Genomic DNA, 23880 nt, shown 5'->3' with positions numbered 1-23880 from the left:
TTGTGGGTGTAGAACTGTTTGAAGTGCCTTTATTCTGCAATCCACAAGCTGATTTTCCCTCCCCATGCCTACATTGTGCTAGTTATGCAAGCCAGAGGGCTGTCAGCAGCAAAGGAACTGTTGTCGTCTCTTAGTAAGCTCCGCCTAACGACGCGCGCACACACACACTCACAGACATCCACATGCTCTAAGCACTCTGCATGGACACATTCACGAATAGCTCCAGGCAGCGGGAGAAGGGCAGGCAGAAAGCAGAGGCTGAAGGAGAGGCTCCATGGCACATAGCACAGAGACAACACCTTCAATGTCCATTCTGACTCTCATGGGGAACTAGGCCATTCATATCCAGCTGCTCGTATACTTTTAGCAGTGACAACTGCCATCAGGTACATATTGTTCATCCTCTCCCTTTCTCACTCTTCTAGTGCTGTTGTTGCCTCTACTTCTTGCCAGCAGCAGGGTATACTGTTCCTATGTTGTGGCTTTGTGGAGATTTCCTGATGTTAAAGTTACGAAATAGGGAACTTCCTAGCTCTCAGCCGGCAAGCCCTTTCCCAGACAGGCGTTGTAGTAACTGCCGTGGAATATGGGCCAAAGGTTAAGGTGGGAGGGCCATGCGTATGTGTCTTCCTGTTTTACTTTGTAGGGCATAAAAGGGCAGCTTACAACAATCAAGCGGAAGTGAATTCAATATTTAGACAAATGTATGTAAATTCACAACTTATTGAAAGTTTTAACATCATGCTTGACGAATAAAATGTACATATGTAGAGGGAAATTGGCTTGCTGCATTATCCATAGTTCCCTTTTAATTATTTCCACAAAACTTAACTTTTCTATGGGAATTATTTATTGGTTATGTCTGTGATGAGAATGTGGAATAAGGCCAGGGTGAAATAGAGTGTATTTTGCTTGAATTCCTAGGGTCACTAGTAGGGATGGGTATTGATAAGTTTTTATCAATATCGATGGCATTATCGATTCTGCCTATCAATCCAATTCCTTATCAATTCTCTTATCGATTCCCAAAAAATGTAGGTGCACCCACATTTTTCATTGCATCGCCTTTAACGCCAAAAGGTCACCTTTTATCGCTCTCCTTTCATATAATGTGAATGATTTTTTAACAATAAGGCGTAGAAAAAGCTTGTCTTTATTTAAAACACAATAAGGAATATACATATTCTTTATAAAGAATTATAAAGATGTATATATAGCCTACAGTGTATATATATAATATAATATAATAGAATTCTTTATATATTCTAATCTAAAGCCTACTACTGACATTTCTGATATTCATGACATTCATGACTATTCATATTACAACTCTGCCTCTTTAATTCAGCTGTCGGCTTGAAGCCTCAAATTGTAAACAAAGTAGCATAGTTGGCTAGCTTATTATAGTCTACTGGTTGGACTGTTCAGTTTCCCCACGTGTGTTTAAGTTGCAAGGTAGGCTAATACTTTGTCTCCTTGGGACAGGCCCTTTTGAGTCTTAGAGTTGGAAAACATTGAGATGATCAGTCAACTTGAATGCAAGAGTTTGAATCAAATTTGTGCAGTAGCCTACGCTATGATGCTAACCGAAATTAATTATAATGTCGCTAGTTGTCTTCTATGCGTCATTGCTTTCACGATTGTGAATGTGCATGTCGAGGGGCGGGTGTCGCGCACGAGAGAGGGACAGGGATAGACAGGTCATTTGCTCAACTTTTTGGGCCTAGTTTTCTGTCAAAGTTTTCTCAATGGATTCCTGGTCAGAACCCCTATTGAAACAGATTAAGACTTGGGGCATGTTAAATTTTGTCCAAAAATTCAAGATGGCCGCCGTATGGGCAATTCCATATCAGTTGGAACAGGTCCGACACCATGGTCCTCAGTTTTTCCCGATTTTTGGTCAAAATGTTCCTCCATGTCTCATTAGAGGAAAACCAAAATTTTAGCTTGGTATCTTGTTTAGTTTCTGAGATATGGCTCTTCAAATGTGGATAGACGTGTCCTAAAAAAAGGCTGAAAATGCCTGTATTTAATGAGCACCCCTTTTTTTAAAACCCCTCTCCTGTCTTAAGCCTACCATATTATTTTCTAAAAATTTGAACACTGGGGCAGTACCCTGTTTAGTTGTCCAATATCACAAAGGAATTATAGTTCTTCCCACCATTGAAGGCTTATTCATCGAAACAAACCCATATTTGTTTTAAAGCAATGAAAAACAAAAAAACTGTTTTTGTTCTCTTATGGTCATGAATGGATAGCACTCACATTTTTAAAACTAATACATATATATAGTCCATGAGTAAGAGAACATGTTGAAAAAAAATTGAAATGGTAAGTTTTCGTATTTCAAGGCTATGGGCCTTCAAAGATGGAAAAAATGGTGTTTTTTCCTAAAAATGCCAATTTCATTGCCTTTTTTCAAGGACAAGATGAAATGCAAATCCAACAGTTCTTTTCTCCTGCAATAGTATGCCACTTTGTAGACCATGTGAATGTGGTAGATCCGACCTGTCCATTTTAATATCCCCTCAGTACATGTCTGAAGTTAGAAAAAATGAAAAATTGTCTTGGCTGAAGGAGGTGTTGGTTTGATTTTTATGAGCCTCCTAGAAGGACATTATGGGGTTTAAACCCATTTTTTCTGTTTGAGGGATCGGAATGCCATCCTATAAACAGGATAAAAATGTTATATCCCATTTTTACTCTTTATTGACCCCTTAGAACAGGGCTGTACACTGCGAGCAGGTCGTCGCATTTGCGCGCAAATATATATTAGTGCGAATATAAAATTTAAAATGCTCGCACACGTGCGAGTATTGATTTCAACCCTTTCATTCGCATTTTGCTCCTAAAATGAATCCACATCAAGTGGATGAAAGTATAGTACAATTTTCGCGCATCTAATTTCAGAGTTGACAACTCTTACGCACCTGGCTAGACACTCATGCTTTCAGCATCAACCTTGCAAGAAATGTCACTCCAAATCCAGTGTTCTTTTTTCTTCAATCTGTTCGTAATTAGTTGGTGACTATGCGATTACCGGTGAAACGGTAAAAATGCTATAAATGATAAATAATGTTGACTGTAACAATTACCGTGTTCATTTCAAAATAGGCTATTATTATCACGGTTGATATAGCTAAACATGGTGTGGAAACCGTGCGTTAAATTCCTCCCAGCTTCACCCAAGCCTGCATTTGACATAGGCCTGGTAGACTTCTATGAAACAAAGATGGTATCCTGATTCAGTTGTCTAAATGATGTATAACCACGGTTCGGTGTAGGCTACATCTGCTTTAAAAAGGCAGAACATATTCATCGCAAATATGCGCTGTATCATATAGCCATCATATATGTATCATATATGCGTCTTTGTATGGCTACATTCACATTAAATCCATTCCGCTAACGTTATCAGGAGGAGAATACCGTAACGTTTTATTTTCAGCACTTGTTGTCACTCATTGGATAGCCTGTAATATATAAAGGCTACCAGACTCCAAGACAAGTCATGGTAGAGTAAGTTAAGCACCCAGCCAACTAAAGATGACCAAGAAAAAAGTGAACGGACAACTCATAATGCCATGCTACGGTGGCTACCCAAATCATAGAAGTTCACATTGCTGGACACTCATCTTTTCTATTACACCGGAAATATTTGTATTTCCCGTTGTAGGCTAAGTATTTTGAATTTTTGAATATATAACATTCATGTTATTGAATGAAAACATGTAGGCTATCCTTGAACTATGCGTTTATATTTTCCTAAAACCGAATGAAATCTAATTATGTCCACGTAGGCTACGGTACTGCTTAAAGTGACAGGCACTCAATTAGACTTACACACCACCCCTGTAATATCATTAAAGACAAGTGTTAGTGTAATCAATATGAAGTATTCAAATTACTTTGAATTTTAAGCTATAAGTAATTATGCAGAACCTTTAATGCTATGAATTGTTAACAAAATGTATACAAATTCTGAATTCAAAATATGAAATAGAAACCAGACAACCCATTTTCTGTGTGTGTGCAGGGTTTGAGCAGAGATTAGGATTGCCACTGCTGTGAATGATCTGTATCCTGCTTAAGGCAATAAGGTTTTCAAGGAAATTTCATAGTGCTCCTAAATTTTTTTCTGTGCTCCTACATTTTTTCATTTAGGAGCACCTATGCTCCTAGTGAAAAAGCTAAGCGTACAGCCCTGCCTTAGAATATGTCCAAAAGTTGTCAAAAATGAAAAAGGTGACTAAATTGAGGGGCTTAAAATGGCCAAGTGGATCAAGTCACACAAGGCTAAAAATGTAATATAAGACAGATGAGATACTGAGGGAGAACACTGTGAAATGTATAACCCCTGTTACGATGGCCTTTGAACCCACTGTGTTAACTGAGGTTAAGGGCTAAAAACCACCAACCACTGATCCGGTGGTCTCCAACTTTTTCATATCTCTTGATAGAAAATTTGAGACTTGAAACTCATACATGTTGTTCATCTCTTCAAAGCGGCTTTTTGAGACCATCCATGACTTCCTGTGATAACCGGAAGTTGGTTTAAAACAGGAAGTACACTTTAAAAAGGCTGTATCTCTGGGGGGAAAAAAACAAAAGCTGTTGAGGCCTACACTTTTTCGTCATGTTAAACCCTAAGGCCGATTTTTTAAGGGCGTCATACAAAGTGGGTACCACTCAACTCCAAATGGTCTGAAACATACTCCTACACAATCTCTCAAACCATGATTTTGGCCTCAACACTTTGGCCCCAATAGCTTTTTGTTTTTTTTCCCCAGAGATACAGCCTTTTTAAAGTTTACTTCCTGTTTTAAACCAACATCTGGCTATCACAGGAAGTCATGGATGGTCTCAAAATACCGCTTTGAAGAGATGAACAACATATGAGTTTTAAGTCTCTATACATTTTCTATCAAGAGATATGAAAAAGTTGGAGACCACCGGATCGGTGGTTAGTGGTTTTTAGCCCTTAACCTCAGTTAGGGACACAGTGGGTTCAAAGGCCATCGTAACAGGGGTTATACATTTCACATTTCACTCCCTCAGTATCTCATCTGTCTTATATTACATTTTTAGCCTTGTGTGACTTGATCCACTTGGCCCCTCAATTTAGTCGCCTTTTTCATTTTTGACAACTTTTGGACATATTCTAAGGGATCAATAAAGAGTAAAAATGGGATATAACATTTTTATCCTGTTTACAGGATGGCAATCTGATCCCTCAAACATAAAAAATGGGGTTAAACCCCATAATGTCCTTCTAGGAGGCTCATAAAAATCAAACCAACACCTCCTTCAGCCAAGACAATTTTTCATTTTTTCTAACTTCAGACATGTACTGAGGGGATACTAAAATGGACGGGTCGGATCTACCACATTCACATGGTCTACAAAGTGGCATACTATTGCAGGAAAAAAGAAATGTTGGATTTGCATTTCATCTTGTCCTTGAAAAAAGACAATGAAATTGGCATTTTTAGGAAAAAACACCATTTTGGCCATCTTTGAAGGCCCATAGCCTCGAAATACGAAAACTTACCATCTCAATTTTTTTTCAACATGTTCTCTTACTCATGGACTATATACATGTAAAGTTTTAAAAATGTGAGTGCTATCCATTCATGACCATAAGAGAACAAAAACAGTTTTTTTGTTTTTCATTGCTTTAAAAAAAATATGGGTTTGTTTCGCTGAATAAGTCTTCAATGGTGGGAAGGACTATAATTCCTTTGTGATATTGGACAACTAAACAGGGTACTGCCCCAGTGTTCAAATTTTAGAAAATAATATGGTAGGCTTAAGACAGGAGAGGGGTTTAAAAAAAAGTGGTGCTCATTAAATACAGACATTAGCCTTTTTTTAGGACACGTCTATCCACATTTGAAGAGCCATATCTCAGAAACTAAACAAGATACCAAGCTAAAATTTTGGTTTTCCTCTAATGAGACACGGAGGAACATTTTGACCAAAAATCAGGAAAAACTGAGGACCATGGTGTCGGACCTGTTCCAACTGATATGGAATTGCCCAAACGGCGGCCATCTTGAATTTTTGGACAAAATTTAACATGCCCCAAGTCTTAATCTGTTTCAATAGGGGTTCTGACCAGGAATCCATTGAGAAAACTTTGACAGAAAACTAGGCCCAAAAAGTTGAGCAAATGACCTGTCTAGGAGAGAGAGCGGGCCAAGGGGGTTACTTATATACAGTTTGGCAAAGTTGCACGCATAGTCTACAATTAAAACTTGTGAAGGAAACGTATGCTTTCACCCGAGCAGCGTCAGGTGCACCTAGAATTATTTTCAGGCACACTCTTAAACATTTTAGGCGCATATGCACTCTGGAGCCCTGGACCGGGCAACGTTAGCACCCCTCCGTAGTCTGTCAAACACATGACACTCTTGGAGCTTAATCCCATGCTTCACGGACAAATGTTTTAACATATTGCTGGTATTACCACCCTTACACGATTTGACTTGTAGTATGAGTCGTCGCAGAGGGCGTGTAGTAACACAAAATTTCAGGAAAACCGGAAAAGGTCCGACGTCATGCAGGCTGAGGGAATCGTTAAGGGAATCGATAACAAAAAAGACGTACGATGTCGATGGAATTGATAAGTTAAACCCGGTTCCAAGACGGAACCGGTTATCGATGCCCAACCCTAGTCACTAGGTTTTAAGGATGAATTCCTATAGGTCACTAGGTTACAAGGATGATTGATCAGTTTGCCATGTTTGCTTCTTAAACCTCAACACGCACACCTAAACTTTAAAACTGTTTAGTTTAAAACCACTAAAAAGGAATGCAGGGTTCCCAGTGGTCGTGGAATTTCTGGAATATCATGGAATTTTGGAAAGTCTATTCCAGACATGGAAAGTCATAGGCTGGGTAAACCCTGCCTAATATGCCAGCGATTTGGATTTCGCCTGGCAGCTCAGGCTGGAAACCTGCACATCTATTTCTCCTGCTTCCTGTCCACATCTTCTGGGTCCAATCACAAACTAGCTCATCCAAAAGGTGCACCGGGATCATTGGTCTGATTGGTTGAAGGACTATCCAAAAGCGTACAGAGTAATTTGAACTATGCCCATTGAGGTACAAACATTTTCACGCAAAACTAGAGTATAACTAATTATTAACTTTGTTCACTCGATGTCCATTTATTTATTTTTTGTTAGGGAAAAATCATGGAATTTTACATTTGACTTAGAGTGGGAACCTAGTCTGGGTGTTCCCATCCTGCCTTGCACGGTGATTTCATTCACGCTGCTAAGGCAGTCTGGACACTAACACTCACATTTTTCGCCTGATGTTGGTGACCAATCACAGAACATCCGAGAAGTTTCCGTTGCCTTCTTGCGTCTACATTCAACGCCAAAGGATTTATACTGATGTCAATGGCAGCCCTTCGCGTTGCATATGAACGCGCAGGGGCACCTTCGGCTTCCGATATTGACGCCAGGGGGCTTGGCATGCGTCCTCGTTCGACGAGATGGGTGTGAGACCGTGTTGGATGAGCTATGCGCATTTGATAGACATCCGTGGCGCCCAATGAACGGATCTGGGCATTTTTTCAAATACGAGAAAATGAACGTCTGGTTGCCAGACCACGTCTCATTTGAGAAGTGGTAGGCGCTAGCCAGGCTAGTGGGAACCCTGGAAATGGAACGAAATGGCTTATCAAGACAAGAAGTCGATTACACAATGGAAAGTCTTCATTTGATGGATAAACAAGGCATGTTGAATGAAACAAACACGTAGGGCCCTATCATGCCGACCGCGCAATGAGCTTTCGCGACTGGCGCAACCTACAATTACTATTCTCTGCGAGCGCATCCTTCATTTTTCCAGCGCAAATGTACGTTCTCTAAATGGGAGATGATATTGCGCCCTAACGGGCGTGTCAGTGAAGAGAAGAGGTGTGGTCCGGCGCAAAGCTCGCCAGTCGCTAATATATGGATGCAGAAAGTAAGTGTGCCACTGACCAGGAAAAACCTAGTCGGAAATCACTCGTGCATAGCTGAAAGGTTATTTTACGAGCGCATGAGGCTTGGGGATATGGAAGAGTGCACAGTGCGCACACAGTGGTACTTCATTCATCAGCAGGAGCGCGCGCAGCCCGAATATAATTAAATAATATTTGTCCGTTTCTCGGTTTTAGGTTTGTGTATTGGTCAGCAAAAAGTAGCATACATAGCATAACAACATCCACATGCAATAATACAACAATAACGTCTAACAGTGACCTGCTCATTTAGACAACATTACACAGCCCTATGGCTAAGTTACCTTCAGTTAGTTTTGTTCTAGCATACCTTTAACGTCTGGCATTAAACAGCTGTAGCGTTCTGACAACTGTCTACCTTGTTATTGCTCATCTGGAATAACTCCTCTAGCTGCCTCCATCCTCCATCCTTTCTGTTTTGTTTGTTTAAAAGAAGTTGCGATATCCATGATGAGTAGGCTATTGAGTTAGTGAATTAGCTTCACATTGTGTGCTGATAGCGGAGTAAAAGAAAACAACAAGTAGCCTAGTTGCGCGCCTGCGTGCGTAATCTCTCCTGTTCAAACTAAATGTGTGCGCGTGGATATAGCTCTATAGCGCATTAAGTTCATTTTGATAATGTGTTGACTGACTTTTTCTTAAAATAGAAGATTGTAAATAGCCTGATGGCAGGCAGCTAATGGGATGCTGTGCATATTGGGTGGGTACGGTATGGCATGCCAATTTGGTGTGAATACACACACACACAAGGGAAATGTAATAATGATAATGATCAATAGTGAGAACTGGCTTCTGGCTACTGCTGCGGCTGCTGCGTTCATTCTGAAATAATCTATTTAAGTCATAAGCCCCGAGAGACCGTAGGCAAGTGCCAAAAACCCCCCTTAGCTGTTCTAAAATCAGTGTAGCCTACACTGTTAAAAAAAACCCTGTAAAATTACAGTAAAGTACTGGCAGCATTTATTCCAATAACTGACTGTATTTGTACAGTATTGATACTGTAAAAAGTAATTACAGGAAGTCACTGTATGCAATATTACAGTATTTTACTGTACAAATACAGTCAGTTACTGGCATAATTGCTGCCAGTACTTTACTGTAATTTTACAGGAACCTAAATTACAGTAAAATGCTGTTTCTGGATATAAGAACCATTCACTTGGTGAAATTAATGACTGCAATGCAAATTGCAAAACAACGCAAATTTATTAGCACAATTATAAAACATTACATGTTTGCACATAAGCATACAGAAGAAAGTTCTTTGCGGAACACCTATGCAATGCTCATTGTTTGTGTATCAGGAAGGGGCCATCCCCAAACTGTTCCCACAAAGTTTGGAGCATGGAATCCAAAGTCTCTTGGTTAATGCTGAAACATTCAGAGCTCCTTTCACTGGAATTAAGGGGCCAAACCCAGCTCAGGGATGGCCCCTTCCTGTTCCAACATGACAGTGTATCAGGGCGCAAAGCAAGGTCCATAAAGACCTTTGGGATGAATTAGAGCAGAGACTGAGAGCCAGTCTCCTCTCCCAACATCAGTGTGTAACCGCACAAATGCGCTTCTGGAAGAATGGTCAAAACATTCCCATAAACACACTATACAAATTCACACACCCTAAGGATTAAGAATGGGATGTCACTTAAATTCATATGTGAGTCAAGGCAGGTGACCCAATACTTTTGGCAAAACAGTGTATGTGTTCACTGACATGAAATGGTGTGTGTGTGTGTGTGTGTGTGTGTGTGTGTGTGTGTGTGTGTGTGTGTGTGTGTGTGTGTGTGTGTGTGTGTGTGTGTGTGTGTGTGTGTGTGTGTGTGTGTGTGTGTGCCTCTGAGTTGATCTCGATGAAGCATCTACAAAAATACCAATAAACAAGTCAATCAACAATATTCATTCACCTTTGAATAAACACAAGGGTTGATGCAAGTTCATCCTGGTATTCCAGGTTGAACACATAATTAGAAACATAACACATCCAACAGAACAGCCAGCCCAGGGAAGAATGAGGACCCTTCACATATGATTTGTCCTTCAGTGGAAACCATCCACTTGCTCTTTGGAAGAGTTGGGTCTTCAAGAGCTTCATGTATACAGTACAATATGAATCCCATTCAGTGTCCTGTCATGCATTATGTCATCTCATAGGTTGTTGTAGCTGTCCGGCTGGCTGGCCAGTGTGCTGCTTTGGACCGTAGTAGTGGATGGTGCTCTCCCGTGTGATGCATCCTCTGTCTTAACTATCTGTTTAAGTGAAGTGGCCACAATACGTTTTCCTGTTGCTTTTGGAGAAGTAACGATACTGCATCTAGAGGGGGGTCATAGAATGGTGTAAACTTACATCAGACAAATTAAACTAACAATGTAGGCTACTGTAGGCTATAGTAGGCTGCAAATAATATGTGTACATTGTAAAGTTTTGGTTGCCACTGTACAGATGAAAATGTGAGGGAGGCATAGCCAAGTAAAAACAACAGTATTTAAACTATGCCCAGTGTTAAACCCAGTATTTTTTCAGTTTTCAAAGACAAATATTATAATAACTATGTAATTAGGCCAGACCATGAACATGTGAAGTCAATACAAACAGGCCTTTGCCACCATTTGATCAACATTCAGCAATTATTTCAAGTAGGCATCACATTAACTCTATACAGAATTAGACTATGAAAATGTGGAGCAGGCAATAGTAGGCAATGTCACTAGTTAATCAACATTCAAAAATAAACTATTTGGAAAATGTAGGCTATGTTTTTGCAATAATTTAAAGACCAGAAATAACTTACGTCATACACACGAATGTGATAGGTCAACTCGCCCGGTGCGTTGAGCCAGCTACTTCAAGCAATCAACCTGTGGGTAGTAACACAACACAAATAAACTTTTGGTTGCAATGATGGAGTTATCCGATTATAAACTGTCTAGCAGTTATCTGTCAGTAAAGATTTTAAATCAGCACTTCGTATCGTCACCAAGCAGCAGTAGGAGTTAGACATTACCGTTGCGGTGGTGAGCCATGCAGGCACAGGAGACACACAACTTCGGAAGAATTACACATTCATGTCGAAGCATTAACTATATTAGCACATGTTAACGTCATATGCATCCACGCACAAGTAAAGCATGGACGTAAAAATAGCAGTCGCTTTCAAAATAAACCAACGATGTTGATTTGCGTGCAGTATATTATGCTAAAATAGGCTGTTGACTAGCCTATACTTTTCACGGACCTTACCCAGGCTGGTAGCTAGCAACATATAGCTATAAGCTATGTCTGGGCTAGAAGCTATGTTTAATAACCGACATTTTAGTAACGTTAGATTATGTGCTTCCAGAAAAACATGTTATGGGGAACACTGGAATATGCTTTAAAAAATAAGGCTTTGTGCCATAGCAAAATGGCTAACATTAGAGCTACATAGCCTATTAGTTAGCATACATTTAGCCAAATAAGAACGTAACAAAATAGAACAGAACACAAAGCAACAACGTCGACTTTATTTTTCCAAATAAATTAGCTAACTCGATTACAATCAATATGCACTTTATGATATAAGGAAAATATGAGATTCAACTTACCACGTACTTCTCAGAAGAAATCCGTGTGTCTGAGATAACGTAACGGTATCCAGAATCAAAAACCCAACGGTCTTCTCAGTTTAAAAAGTAGGCCTACAGGAGCAGCCTGTAACCCCAGCCATTTTCCATGTTCTTTTCCAATAGTGCTTTGCAAATTACAGTTCATTTCTGTATAATCAGACACATAGTTTGCATGTCCCAAAATGCACTTCTCTTTACAGTTATCTGTTGTATTTTAGTAAACACAGATGATTCCTGTAAAATATTGCTGTAAATTGGCAGAAATTTTTAACAGTGTAAACTACGGACTCGAGTGGCTTATTGCTTTTCTAAAATGGTAACTATACGTTGATGTATTCATAGATAATAATTCTTCCGCCAATAAATATTTCCTCCATATGAATGGTTGCCATGCAACATCGAGACGCAGCCACTTTAACTTTTGTGCAAGTTGTGGTAGTGCATTAACGAAATGCGGTCAAGGTGTATGTTTGTGTTGGATTTTATAACAGCATCGAACGCGATTCAGCCAATCATCATCAAGGACCGGAACTATCCGTGTTAGAAAATAATATTCACACATCATGTACATTATTTTCACAATTTCCCAGCATAAAAGTTGGGAAGGTCGCCCATGCCTCACGCACGAGCAAGTCGGTCTCTTCTGGAGTAGACGCCCAGGTAACTCCGCCATGATAATACCAACAGACCATTGAACAATGCGCCAGGCTTTTGTAAGTAGGCCAAATATATACGACAATATATTTCCCACTTTTATACGTGTTCTGTCTACGTCCCGCGCTTCGATGAGGTTGAATTGGACTGTAAAAATATCTGAGAAGTTAGATGGCAATTGTATTAGGAATTTCACCACGTAAATCTGACTCCATAAGACATATTGTACCTCTAATACATTACCAAATAACTCGTTTGTTTAACTATAGTAGAGAATGGAATGGCACACTAAACTTTTAGAGATATGCAAACTGAGCGAGGAGAATTAACCATTTATTAGGCTTTGAGCCTTAGGTAAAAGTAAAGTATCAGTAATTATCCTTGAACAAAGGAACAAAGGAGAAAATGAACTTAACCTCAAAACAAACAATAAACTTGGACTTAAACCTTAACAAGTTACCAAGTTACAATGCTACATACACCAGATAAAACAATATATCAAATAATGAAAATAACAAACCCCAAAAGAAATCAAAAGATAGATAGGTAGATAGAGAGCGAGAGAGAGAGAGAAAAGGCAGGGAGAGAGAGAGAGAGAGGGGCAGAGAGGTCAGTGTGACCTCTTGCCTAGACCAGAGCAGAGCAGGAAGAGAAGCGAAGAGTCACCTCTTGCCCAAAGCTGAGAAAGTGAGAGAAGAGCGAGAGTCACTGCAAGAACTTCTCTTTTTCATTCATCCAGCCACCCCCCACTCAGCAGGGCTTCTTTACCTGAAAGTGGGTGTGGCGTCTAAAACTCTATAGTGCATTTCTTAGTCTATAACCATGTACAAATATTAGATTGCAATGAAACTGTGATTAGGCTGTTGCCCACATTACAAGTATTAATTCAAGACCAAACATGGATGTATTATCATTTGTCATGAAACAGATACATTTCAGTTTCCAACATTAGTTCATCAGAGGCATGGAGAGGGGGAGAAGAGGTGTGTCCGAGGGCCTTTCAACAAATGGCCGGCCACACACACAATGGGAACAGTTCAAATGCAAATAGATCACCTGGACACAAAGGAGTCTAACTGTGAGGTCGTCTCCCCCGTTCTGAACTTTTGAGGATGGAAAATTACCAGCTTACACTTTTAAAGGGAATGAGAGTGTGAAATCTAATTGGTTTATTGCATGCTACGCCCAAAAGACACCCACGACTAATTAACTCAATTAAGACAACCCCTTTTCACTTTGCGCCGAGCGCAATGTTCACTTTTCACGCAGTCATTATAGCCTTTTGTGCTAGGACCGCCCCCAAAGAAACTTGTGCGAGTGACATGCGACAATGCCCATTTGATCCTGATAATAGAGCCCATGATGTGTTACAGCACACCAAGGCCTTTGAGCCATACAGATGGCAAGAAGAAACTCTTACAATTGTCATTCGGCCAACTTTCAGTGGAACAGCACAAAGGCAGCTGTACATAATTGTTCCAGTTTCACAGATACCCACCCCTCCCAGAGGCTGGCTGTTATGTGTGGTTCAAATATGTTGCCATACTTGCCTGCTCGGATTTTCCATAGACCTAAAATAAATGGACAAACAGACTCCATTGGAGGGGGCTGAAACAAAAATCCGTTTACTTCGTACTGCGCAGACTCGTTCTCATTTCGTGACGTTAGCCATCCTGTACATTGCTGTAACTCGTCTGATAGATGGGATTTTCCGAACAACTGTCAATTCATTATTAACGTTTGTTTTTAATATTATTATTATGTTTACTTGCCTCTAGGTAATGCTTTACCCTATCAAACAGTAGGCTACCGTCTACACGCTTCTTCACTGATCTTGCGAATGACTTTCCGTCATGGTTTTCGTGCAGGCTGGACTGAGCTTCTTATCCAAACATTACGGGGAATCTCCTGTCGAACGTTAGCTTCCCTCCAACCAACATGCTAACTATACTTCTTTACGGGAAACCAACGTTATATACGGGGAAGAAGTGAATTAGTTTTGCCTTCGATACCCTATTAGAATACACAGAAGCTATAAGGGCGACACAGGGCACATGTTACATGAAGTTATGGGATCGCAAAAACATCTGCAATCTATATGGCCGTCCATGGGAGTTAGCAGAGTGTTGATCACCAGCTCAATTCGTGTCTACTTCCGGGAATATGCCTGCCCCCTTGGGATTTTCCAATTGAATGAAATGGTACTTCCTTCTTCTTAAAGGGGTGTGGTCAGTGATTTGGGAAGATGGAGGCATTCCTGTTAGAACATAGCCTGGCTAGCGCCACCACTTCTCAATGAGACGTGGTCTGGAAACCAAACGTTCATTTGGAAAAAATGCCAAGATCCGTTTGTTTGGCGCCACGGATGTCTATCAAATGCGTCTGTGTATAGCTCATCATCGTCTTGCTTTCCCCCCTGTTCTGTGATTGGTCCCCTATCTGAGGCAAAAATTAGGGCGGTAGTTTCCAGCAGTGTTGTGCCTGAACTTGTTCATAATTTTGGTGAACTTGAACTGAACTGATTGTATTTCTGCCTGATGAACAATACTGTGAACAAGTTCATTCTGGTGTCTGTGAACTTCACGTTCACTCTTTTTTAATTTCATTCATTAGGGTTCAGGCAAAAAACACACCGTTAATAGCACTAAAATGTTGCCCAACCGTTGCGTGTGCTTCTTTGTCTATGCCAGATTCTATTATCAAGGGAAGTACAGGCCTGATAGGCCAGGCGTTATGTACTATGAACTGAACTAGTTCATTTTAAAATTTGTAAACTATGAGCTGGACTAGTTCATGTAGAAAATGAACTCTCCCAACACTGGTTTCCAGGCTGCCTTAGCAGCGTGAATCAAATCGCGTGCAAAGCAGCATGGGAACACCCAGGCTACTTAGAACAGCCAATTGCAGAGCAAACTTTTGGCATTTTCAATGTAGCCTCAGTAGTTAGTTCAGCAACTCTAAGGTAGGCTACTATAGCCAACCAGGTAACTAGACAGTCTTTGGTTGTACCAAAACGTTTCTTAGGTGTAGTGTGCCCAGAGATGCCTTGTAAACTATCTAAACTATCGTTGTGCCATTGACAACAGGTGGCCTGCACGAACGCTGTGCTTGGGTGAGATAGAAACGGAGACAGATCACAAACAAAGTTATTTTTCTCCTTATTTATTTCACTGGAAAATACTATTTTAATGTGGGAATGTTAGAAAGCCATGTGTCTTGTAGAATATGAATTCATAATTTACATCACTGAAAGTAGGGCTAAGGGATTGGTCATAATCCAAGATAATGTTTGTTTCTCCCATAGGAATACATAGACACTGGACCTCCTGATTCCTATAGGGGTGTGGCAGTTGCGAACCCCACATCACAATGATACCAGAATTTACCCTCTTATGAATCGTCTCGTTTCATAAACCATCTCTGCTGTTAGTCTCTGTGAGGAAAATGGGTTAATCCCAGACAGAAAGGCTTCCCTTGAGTTGCTATGACAGCAGGTCATTCCAAAAACAGACATTCCTAGAATTGTTATGGCTGTGGAATGAGGGTCTATTGTTAGGGTGTTTGTACTGGCGATATCTAAGTTCTCTGTCTAAGATAATCGGCCGTTGTCTGTCTTTGGTCGGAAGGGGGGAAATCGGGGCTAAATCAGCCAGATTATGATTATGTGTGCCCCCCTTTAGGCTACTGAAAATATTCACCACAAGCAAGACGTGGGCGTGAGTGAAACATAAATTAATCAATATACACTACTTCCGTCTGACATGATGTAACAATGGGTTTATCATGGAGTTCTAGTAGTTTTATTAAGGGAACACGTGTTAGCCATTAATATAATTATGTGTATTAGTAGTAATAGTAGAATAATTTTGTTTGTCCCTAATGGGGGTGGCGGAAGTAGTGAAGCTGCCTTTATATCCTTGTTGAGTTTAGTAGCAGTACAGCTGAGGGTGCAAAACAGTGTTTGTATCTGTTGGTTCTAGATAGTGGATATTTGAAGAGAGAGCCAGAGAGCAGTGCCTGGAGTTCAGACCGCAGGGGAAGAGTAATGTCAGTATGGATCTTAATGCTTCTTTTTTTTCCATTTAGCAGACGCTTTCGTCAAAAGCAACTTACATATACAGTATGTCAATATTACCCCAGTTAAGTTAAGTGACTTGCTCAAGGGCACAACAATAGAATATAGCCAGGAATGTAACCAACCTTTCAGGATACTGCATGCGAGCCCAGCTCATTAGTCACTGCATGACCACCACCTCTCTTTTGCACCTGTCTCTTATACAGTTCAGACAGATACAGTATTTCAGTTGAACACTATTGACTCAGCTACACACCTTAATGACCTTGTTATCACATTCTTCGTCCCCCAGGGAATTTTCTTGGCTCCATCTAGAATTCTAGACAAAAATGTTAAAGTCCCTGAGGGTAATCCAGGGCTGCCTAGTCTCACGCTTTGAACGCATTTGACCCATTCTCGCACCACACGCCATACTTGACATTTCTCACGCAAAATATTTCCCCATTCAGTGCACTATATTTTTTTTTTTCATGATGATAAACTTTGGTCATTACCTTCCCGTAGTTCGAGCTCTGATTGACTGACAGCAATAACCAATCCATCAGTCCTTTGTGCCTAAATCTCACCAACCACGGAAGGCATCACGCAATATAAACAATTCAGAAGCAACGCTCTAAAGTGTCTAAACCCAATCCGTATGTCCTTGGTTTAGTTCCAAGAAGACACCATCTTACAATATAGTCTATTATGTTTCGTCCTCCCTCAACAAGCTCACAATGACTGTCATCTGCAAACTTTACATGGTGGTTATCAATTTTGGTCTGGCAGTTGTCAGTGTACAGAATGTTATGTAGAAGAGAGAGAGATAGCACAGCCCTGAAGAGGGCCAGTATATGTAAAAGATAAGTCAAAGAAATGTCCATTTACTCTGAGATCTTCTATTTGTGACAAAGACTATAGGATCCAGCCAACTATGTTAGCTGCCAACTATGCCAACTATGTTAGCTCTAAAATATTCTGCACCAGCAGGCATGGCCAGTGATGGGCAGTAGCTTCACTACTTGTAGCGAAGCTACTAGCTTAGCTACGTACATTTCTCAGTAGCTTGGTTTTCTGAAGCAGATAGCTTTTCAGTAGCTTAGCTGGGTTTTTTTTTTGCTGTGCTGTAGCTTTTACAGAAGCTACATTTTCCAGAGCATTTGTGGAGCTCACAAGTTTAATATTTCTCGTGGTAAAGATAAACTGAATGGGTAGGCCTAATTATACTTTTAAACATAGCACCAACATTTCAGCCTAGTGGAATGAAACATAATCAAGAGGTGAAGCTTATAGAGGCGAAAACCCACCCAACAATGAAGTACTTAGAATATAGATAACAGCTTCAGTAACAGTAAAAATGTAGCTTACAGTTTATCCTGCAAACTTAAGAAATGGGCAAATCTAATTTGGACCACATATGCACACTCTCTCAGCAGTTGTTTTTGAACTGGACATATGTTATAGCCCACATGTGTACACCAGTTACTGTAGGCTATCTTGTATGCTGAATTATGTTGGCTGTGTCATTGCAATATCACTGACTTGAAGCTGGTTCACTTTATTGGTTTATGTTCATTGTTTTGTTATAAAGTAGCTTCTGATGTAGTAAGCTACTTTTATGAAATGTATTTAACTTAGCTTGCTACATTTTGTCTTTAGGTAGCTTTTGTGTAGCTAAGCTTAATTTAATATAGAGTAGTTGGTAGCTTAGCTCACTACATTTTCAGTGTTAAAGTGTAAGTTTGGCGGAAATTGAAAATAAAGCTATTTTCTGAATGAAAATACATCAACTAAGCCGTGGAGGAAGTAATTTTCGCTCATCACGCAGTACAGAGCTAGCACGGGCAGGAACGACAGCCCAAAATCGCAAACAGAGGGTGTGGATGGGGATTGGAGCCACACGCTTTCAAAATCGCATTTTTAAACCACTAACATTGCTCAAAACAGCGCCAAACCTCATCAGTAGCTTGCTCTAGGTGTCTACACATAAAACGAAGCACCAAACAGTCTGTAAACTTTGGAATAGTCAGTATACACGTAGAATCAATTCGAGACCGCAATTCCATCTAAAGCACAGAAATGTCTCGCGAGATCTCACACGGAAGCACGGGACCTATTCCTACAGGTAGTCAAAATCGCATTTTTAAACCACTAACATTGCTCAAAACAGCGCCAAACCTCGTCAGAAGCTTGCTCTAGGTGTCTACACATAAAACGAAGCACCAACAACTTGGCTCGTGAACCCGACGTTTATAAAAGAAGACTGTTATGAATATAACCCCTTCCAGCTCCTCACGAGGGAAAGTCCACGACCTCTCGTGTGAGATCTCGCGAGACATGTATGTGCTTCAGATGGGGTGTTGCGGTCTCGAATTGATTCTACGTGTATACTGACTATTCCAAAGTTTACAGACTGATTGGTGCTTCGTTTTATGTGTAGACACCTAGAGCAAGCTACTGATGAGGTTTGGCGCTGTTTTGAGCACTGTTAGTGGTTTAAAAATGCGATTTTGAAAGCGTGTGGCTCCAATCCCCATCCACACCCACAATTTGCGATTTTGGGCTGTCGGTCCTGCCCGTGCTAGCTCTGTACTGCGTGATGAGCGAAAATTACTTCCTCCACGGCTTAGTTGATGTATTTTCATTCAGAAAATAGCTTTATTTTCAATTTCCGCCAAACTTACACTTTAAAGAGGATCAGAATCCTTCCTGTATATACAGTACATACTGTGTATTTCTTATATTCACTCCTGATTTTGTAGTTATTTGTATTTCTTGTCTATAACAATTCTGGACACCTCCGCTTACTTCCAGGTGGGGCTCTTTGTCTATAGATACCAGGTTAGCAGAACAGGTGACTTTCACACCTTCCCGTGGTCATTGAGTAGTACATAACTGCCCCCCTCCTCGCTTAAGCTTAGGATACTTCTTTGTTTGTATTTGTCTTTCTCCATTGATGTGCATCACTGAAAGAATAAAGCCTGTTTCCTGATTGGCCATCATCCCGAATTAGTCTCCAGATATCTGTGGTACTAGGAAAATGACCATCAAGGTGAATGAGAAGTCGACAGATACAGTTGCATCCTGGACCCCTCTGTTGGATTGGTATGCACACTGTGGGTCGAGGTTGGTTTGTCCTATTTAGCTTTCATTTGTCAGCATTATGGGCCTGTTGTCATTCATAGCTGTTCATTCCATATGAATTATTGTGGATTGTTTCCATAAATCAGGAACATTTGTTGACACAATGATAGGTTAAAAATAAAATGAAAGATAGGGCCTATTTGGTCTGCACAGTCAAACAATACTCAGCTGCGACTGTTATCGAAGTCAGAGCTTATTTTGGTTTTGCAGCGCTTGAAGATATTTAGTGGTTCTGACACCATCCCAAGCTGAGCCTAGATTGCTACTGCTAAGTTTGTGATTTGCTTTGTGTTTATGAACAAAAAATGGGAGATGCAAAAGTATTTATTTACAATATGATAATGAAAAAAAAAATAGACAAATGAAAAACACGACTGTCTAAACGAAAAGGCACCAAAAGTAGGCCCAGACAATCAGACAACCAGAGACACCATCCATAGAAATCCATGAAAGTAGGCCGACACTTGCCCTTGAGGATCTGTTCAAGTTCAAGACTGTTAAACCAGCAGCTGCTCTGTTAGTTTCGATCTGAAGTGCAGATAGCTAAAATGTTGCCAATGATAAATGCAATATTGCCAACTGAAACTGAAAAAGGTTTAACACTTACCACTAAGCCTGTAGACCTAAATCTACCTTTAAATTTGGATTGAAATTTACAAGGCAGATGTGCTCAAAAAAAAAACATGGCCTCAAATTTATAAACTGCATGCGCTCACTTTTTTTGCAATCTCTTTGCAAAAAAAAAAAAACATGGCCTATAAACTGAGCTCACTTTTTTGTAATCTCTGCGCACAGTTTATAGATGGCTTTTATTTTACCCCAACTTGACCCTTGGGAGGCTCTGTAGAAAGCAGTAGTTTGTCCAGGATCCCATTAACAGAAATCAGTTTATGGTGACAAAGTTCAGATCTATCAGCCATTACGCTTTTTCAACAGAGGATGAGAATCTCCCTTCCCATCAGAATCTCACTTGAGATGGTCTCTTGACTGTTCTCCTGAGAAGCCCAGCTGTCCTGTTGTACAGGTCTGATCGGTCCAGCCAGAGTGAACCAAATTTTCCAGATAAAAAAAATATATTTTGACTAGTAGTATTTGGAAAGTTCCAGAAAAACAAGCTATGTTCACCTTTGTTGTAACTCCTCCCCATTACATCTCTCATAGGACAGCCCAAACATGGGCACACATTGAAGTCATTTATGTAGAGTTGTCTCTCTTGCACCCAGATACTAATGCAGAGACTAGTCTCACTGCAGTAAGACATGCACAATGAATAGAGAGGAACAATGCAGCAGCAGAAACATAAGGTAAATACTATAATTTCCCACCTATTAATCAAAGTTTATGAATTTATTTTTCAAAATTAGACTAATACACAGGTGCGGATTATACATGGGCATGCATTTATTTTCTTTGTTCGTCTTTGTGATTTAAGTATGGCCAACACCGTTAATACACAAGTTTTTTTTTTTTTTTAGTTAGCATTAAACACTATCATGCAGGTTATACACAATGTGGGTAAGGTATGGGAAATTACAGTGTAGTGTGCAAATCCTGAATGTAATCTAACTACTGGTTGAATGTCTGGTAGCACCTACTCTTTTATGGTCTTTCTTTTTCTCAAGTACTCAAAGCTAAACATTTTATATTTCAATTAGCATCCCCTGACCTGCATAACTCCTATGTACACAATTGGTATCATCATTAGTTGGTGTCATATCGTTTAAAAAGTAATATTTTTAAGCAATGTTTCTGTCACAGCTTTGCACAAAACCGGCCAAGCGATATTAAAGGAGTCCTAGAATTCAAAACCACATTCACCTTGTTGCTGTTGAATTTAGGTTGCGAGCAGTGTCCAAAGGACAACACCAAAGACTTTACCGCGTCCCCCGCCTGCTTTCGTATGCAAATTGGGAAATAGAAACAGCCGTGTTGAAATGCTCCAATCTGAACAGAGCTCAGATAACACGTAATAGGCGCCCATCCCCCTTTAGATACACCCCCTCTCATTTGCATACCTTCGATTAATAGAGCTCCCCAGTCCCGCCCCTCCTCCGAGAGAGGTGCTTGTCCGGAAGTAAAATTCTCATTCATTTCTCCCATTGACTTCTGGAAAAATTCGGATATAAAGAGTTTTAGACCATGCCTTAGGCTAACCAGCTACGATGTGACTCATAAGCATATAACTTATAATTTCGAGTGAAAAAATGAACAGAAAATGTAAAAAAAGCGAAAGGTACAAGACTGTGTACATATCTTAAATTCCGAGATAGAGAACTCAAATCCCAGGATGCTTTGCAAACGTACACACATTTCCAACATTTGCAGCCTAAAGATAGTTTAACATGGTTCCATATTAATCTGAGAAAAGAAGATGATTACTTCCTACCGTTTCCATTGAGTAAATTCAACCTTCAAGATGAGAAAACCGTTATTTTTCAGAAGACCACACATCGGTCCTGATCAGCCCAGCAGCCATTTTAAGTTTTGAAGTTCCAGCGAGACGAAGCTGGACGATAGGCGCGGGAAAAGCTGAGTACAGTTTGTTTGGCATTGCCATGGCAACGGCGATCTCTACCAATCAAAGGCTCTGCTTTCACCAGTTTTACACGTTAGGGTGTCGGGTAGTGTAGTACTCTCTCGTTAAATCGTGAATAAAGCATTGTTTTCTCAAAACAAGGTTGATGCCCCCATTAGCTTTTGACATCTATATGAGCAGGTATAATCGCTTAGTCACATCGTAGCTGGTTTTAAGTCTACCATGGACGGTTACGATGTTATGGCTTATTCTCCAATTGTCAATGGAGAAATTGTATTGGATTTTTACTTCCGGACAAGGCTGTGGGCGGGACTGGGGAGCTCTATAGACCAATCAGCGCGCATCTCATTTGAATATTCATGAACTTGCTGAGTGGGCGGGAAAAACAAACTGTTTCATTGCAAGGCTTATTTATGACCTTGTATTAGGCGATCTAGCAGTGCTCCTGGGGCGTTTTCAGCCCCACAAATTTACATATGACATTATTTAGGCTCAAAGATCAATTTGTAATGGTCAAAAAATGCGTTCTATGACTCCTTTAAAAAGTCACACAAAGAGATACACATAGAAAACCACAATTGGAAATTGGAGAGATGCGATTAACCGGATTAACCGGAGTCAAATTCCTTTTTATGCAAACCTTGCCAATAAAGCTGATTCTGATTCTGATTTAGGCTGGGTTTTTTTGTTCTTGTGATAGTCATTCCAGGTCATTGTGACAATGGAGGTCTCAAGATGTGATACGTTTTTCACATCTGAAACACATCCACCAAAAGCCCTGGTAGTTAAATAGAATTTATCACGTTTTGTCGTTGCTAAGGATGCAATTATTTCTGTATATGCAGGACCATGGAAAAGCAGCAAGAGCCTCCATCCAACCAACCAGTGCGCGGCCAATGGGCCAACAAAATGGAATTTCTCCTAGCAGTGGCCGGCCAGATCATTGGCTTGGGTAATGTGTGGAGGTTTCCATACTTGTGTTACAAAAATGGAGGAGGTAAGAGAAAATGTCAATATTTGCAAGAAAAGCTGAACAATATGGAAAGCCTTGCTCTATCACTTTAAACCACTGTTGTTTAGAATCTCCTGAGGAGAAAAATAACCTAAGATGAAAACATAATATGCACCTTTAACAGATCAGAAGTAAAACCCTGTGCACTAACATTTAAGTGTTAAATGATTCAAAGGCTTAATGGCTTTTGGGCGTGGCAATTTTACAAATTACTGGATATATCGGGTACATGCTTAGTTATTCCAATGGTTTTGAATTTTAAAACTGTACAAGGTTATGTTCCAAGATGCTTTTATCACGTGGAAAGAGCTGCTATGTCAAATATTTTGAACATTTGGATAGTTATACATTCAGAGTAAGCATCTGAAATCACATATACAGTCCCCTCCATAAGTATTGGAACTAAAGTTGACTATAAAAAGGAATATAAAAGCATCTTTTGGGAATTGATCTTAATGCCTTAAATAAAAAATGAGGAAATATTCGACCTTTAAGGACATTAATTTTCTTTGTGAATGAATAATGAATAATAAATAAATAAATGTTTTCCTTAAAATACAGGGGTCATAATAAGTATTGGAAGACCTACACTATGTTAACCCTATGTGTTAAATTTCCCATAGAGGCAGCCAGCCAGCCTCTTCTCCTAGAGCGTCTGAGCTATCGATGCGGTTCAAACACTAAAAATCAGGCCTGATCCGGTGTAGGTTGCTTGTTACTGTAATGTCGGATGGCTGCCGGTTGTCGTTTTTCCAGTATTCCCGTTTTTAGACCCTTGTAGTTCCGCCATGCTCCACCAGAGGCGTTTCCCAATTGAAATGAATGGGGGACTGTTCAGGCGTTTACATCACTGCTCCCTGGTG

General features: G+C 40.2%; 1 protein-coding gene and 1 long non-coding RNA gene across 3 annotated transcripts in view; one reads left to right on the top strand and one right to left on the bottom strand.

The window, feature by feature from the left end:
• The first annotated feature begins 245 nt into the window (after positions 1–245).
• Positions 246–23880, top strand: part of LOC134092978 (sodium- and chloride-dependent GABA transporter 2-like) — a 37715-nt gene continuing 14080 nt past the window's right edge. Inside the window, exons 1-2 of one of the 2 annotated variants that reach the window (XM_062546191.1) lie at positions 246–386; positions 22851–23002. In XM_062546191.1, coding sequence (XP_062402175.1) covers positions 22855–23002 — 148 coding nt within the window. In that variant the 5' untranslated portion in view covers positions 246–386; positions 22851–22854. Of the gene's footprint in view, positions 387–22850; positions 23003–23880 lie in introns of those variants that run through there. The other variant, XM_062546192.1, reaches the window with a different exon arrangement.
• LOC134092369 (uncharacterized) lies at positions 10277–11664 on the bottom strand. The gene is made up of 3 exons (XR_009940215.1): positions 11597–11664; positions 10804–10870; positions 10277–10325 (listed from the first exon to the last, which is right to left on the bottom strand). It is a non-coding gene; the product is annotated as an uncharacterized LOC134092369 (long non-coding RNA).

The sequence above is a fragment of the Sardina pilchardus genome, chromosome 9 (assembly GCF_963854185.1).
Source record: "Sardina pilchardus chromosome 9, fSarPil1.1, whole genome shotgun sequence".
Taxonomy (NCBI): Eukaryota; Metazoa; Chordata; class Actinopteri; order Clupeiformes; family Clupeidae; genus Sardina; species Sardina pilchardus.
This window is presented reverse-complemented; position numbering and strand designations above follow the sequence as displayed.